Source organism: Mandrillus leucophaeus, unplaced genomic scaffold (genome assembly GCF_000951045.1).
Source record: "Mandrillus leucophaeus isolate KB7577 unplaced genomic scaffold, Mleu.le_1.0 Scaffold206, whole genome shotgun sequence".
Classification (NCBI taxonomy): Eukaryota; Metazoa; Chordata; class Mammalia; order Primates; family Cercopithecidae; genus Mandrillus; species Mandrillus leucophaeus.
In genome coordinates, this window is record NW_012102099.1 from 1188778 (window position 1) to 1190782 (window position 2005).

At 52.6% G+C, this 2005-nt stretch overlaps 1 protein-coding gene across 2 annotated transcripts in view; it reads right to left on the reverse strand.

Annotated features, from left to right (window-relative positions):
- Positions 1 to 2005, reverse strand: part of TM9SF4 (transmembrane 9 superfamily protein member 4) — a 65724-nt gene that overhangs the window by 14224 nt on the left and 49495 nt on the right. For both annotated transcript variants that reach the window (XM_011979783.1, XM_011979784.1), the window contains exons 13-14: positions 982 to 1157; positions 444 to 507 (exon numbers count right to left, since the gene is read on the reverse strand). In XM_011979783.1, the coding sequence (XP_011835173.1) occupies positions 444 to 507; positions 982 to 1157 (240 nt within the window). The remainder of the gene's footprint in view (positions 1 to 443; positions 508 to 981; positions 1158 to 2005) is intronic.

Consider the following 2005-nt stretch of genomic DNA (forward strand, 5'->3'; position numbering starts at 1 on the left):
CAGGCTGGAGTGCAGTGGTGCGATCTTGGCTCACTGCAACCTCCGCCTCCCAGGTTCAAGCGATTCTCCTGCCTCAGCCTCCCGAGTAGCTGGGACTACAGGCACGTGCCACCATGCCCGGCTAATTTTTGTATTTTTTAGTAGAGACCAGGTTTCATCATCTTGGACAGGCTGGTCTCGAACTCCTGACCTTGTGATCCACCTGCCTCGGCCTTCCAAAGTGCTGAAATTATAGGCGTGAGCCACTGTGCCCAGCCTCATTTAACTTTCAACGCTGCCCTGACAGGGAAGGCTGTTATCCAATTTCAGGGTGAAGAATGGGGCTCCGAGAGGTGAAGTGGCCCATGTGAAATTTCTCAGGCAGCAGGCAGCAGAGTACCCAAGTGGAGTGGGAGAGACCTGGCTAGCAGTGGTGGAGGGGTTGGGGAGGCACCAGTACTCACACTGAAGATGAAGAAGAGCTCGATGAACATAGCGCCAAAGGGCAAGATTCCAGCCATGAGGATGCTGCCGCAGAACAACAGGTTAACACTGTTAGAGACCAGGCCATCAGGAGGCCCCAAGCTCCCTCCCAAGCTGGCATGAAGTGAGAGCGCCTACACAAGTGTGGTGGTGCTAATTCTTCTGGCATATTTCTGTACTATTATAATCTCTTGAGAGGTAGGCAGGGTGGGCATTATTCTCATTTTATAGATGGGAAACTGGGGTGCAGAAAGGTGGAATGACTTGCTCCAGGTCCAAGTGATGGTCTTAACCTGTCTCACCATACCCTTCCATCCTTCCCCTTCCTTGTCCTGGTTCCTAGGACGACACCAGGTCTGCCTACAACCTGGTCACCTTGATCTTAGAGTGAAGCTAAGCTTTTATAAACTCTATTAGAGCCGGCTGAAGCAGCAGGAACTCTGGTTGCTGCACCCTTCTGGTGGGGGGTGGGTACCCTCTTCCATGCCCCCCTGCTCTTGCCTCTGCTGGAGGACTCACCCCACAAATCGGTTCATGTACCACCGCTGCTCGGGGATCTGCCGGGGAATCTGGTTGGTGCGCACAGGGTTGTCATATGGCTGCTTTCGGAAGCCGAAGTAGTAGCCCAAGTAGACGAGGGGCAGGGAGATCCCGAACCACATGCACAGCAGAGCCACCATGGTGGGAAAGGGCACCTGTGGACATGGCGCCATGAGGCCCCCACGAAGCCCTGGTGCCCAGGATGGGGGCTGCGCAAGGGGGAGGGGACCTTCTGGGCTCCATGCAAGGAGGGGCGACTTGTGCAGCAGAAGCACACTCCCTGCCCCCATCACAGGGCTCCTGGCCAGCATCTCTTGGAGCTGGCCCCAGCCCTGATCTGGACTCCCAGTGAAGAAGGCACCTCAGCATCCCAGAGGAGCTCGCCATCCAGGGAGGAAGGAGGGGAGGAACAGGAAGGAAGGGACTGAGAACGTGAAGAGGAGATGAAGGGGTCAAAATGAAGAGATTACATGTGGCACATTATGTGAAGAAAAAAAGGGAAAAAACAAAATTGTACAAAGTGCTCCCAATCTTGTCAGAATAAAACTCCATGATATACTATTAAGTGTAAAGAGGAAGATATAAAACTATGTGTATAGAAGGATTCCATTTTAATAAAAACACAACATAGTCGGTCCTCTGTATCCACAGGTTCTGCATCTGTGGATTTAACTGCAAACAGAAAATGTTCAGGAAGGCCGGGCATGGTGGCTCATGCCTGTAATCCCAGCAGTTTGGGAGGCTAAGGCGGGCAGATCACTTGAGGTCAGGAGTTCAAGACCAGCCTGGCCAACATGGTGAAACCAAGTCTCTACTAAAATTACCAAAAAAAAAAAAAAATTGCCAGGCACTGTGGGGAGCACCTGTAATCCCAGTTACTTGGGAGGCTGGAGCAGGAGAATCGCCTGAACCCAGGAGGTGGAGGTTGCAGTGAGCTGAGACCTCACCACTGCACTCCAGCCTGGGTAACAGAGTGAGAGAGTGAGACTTCGTCTCAAAAAAA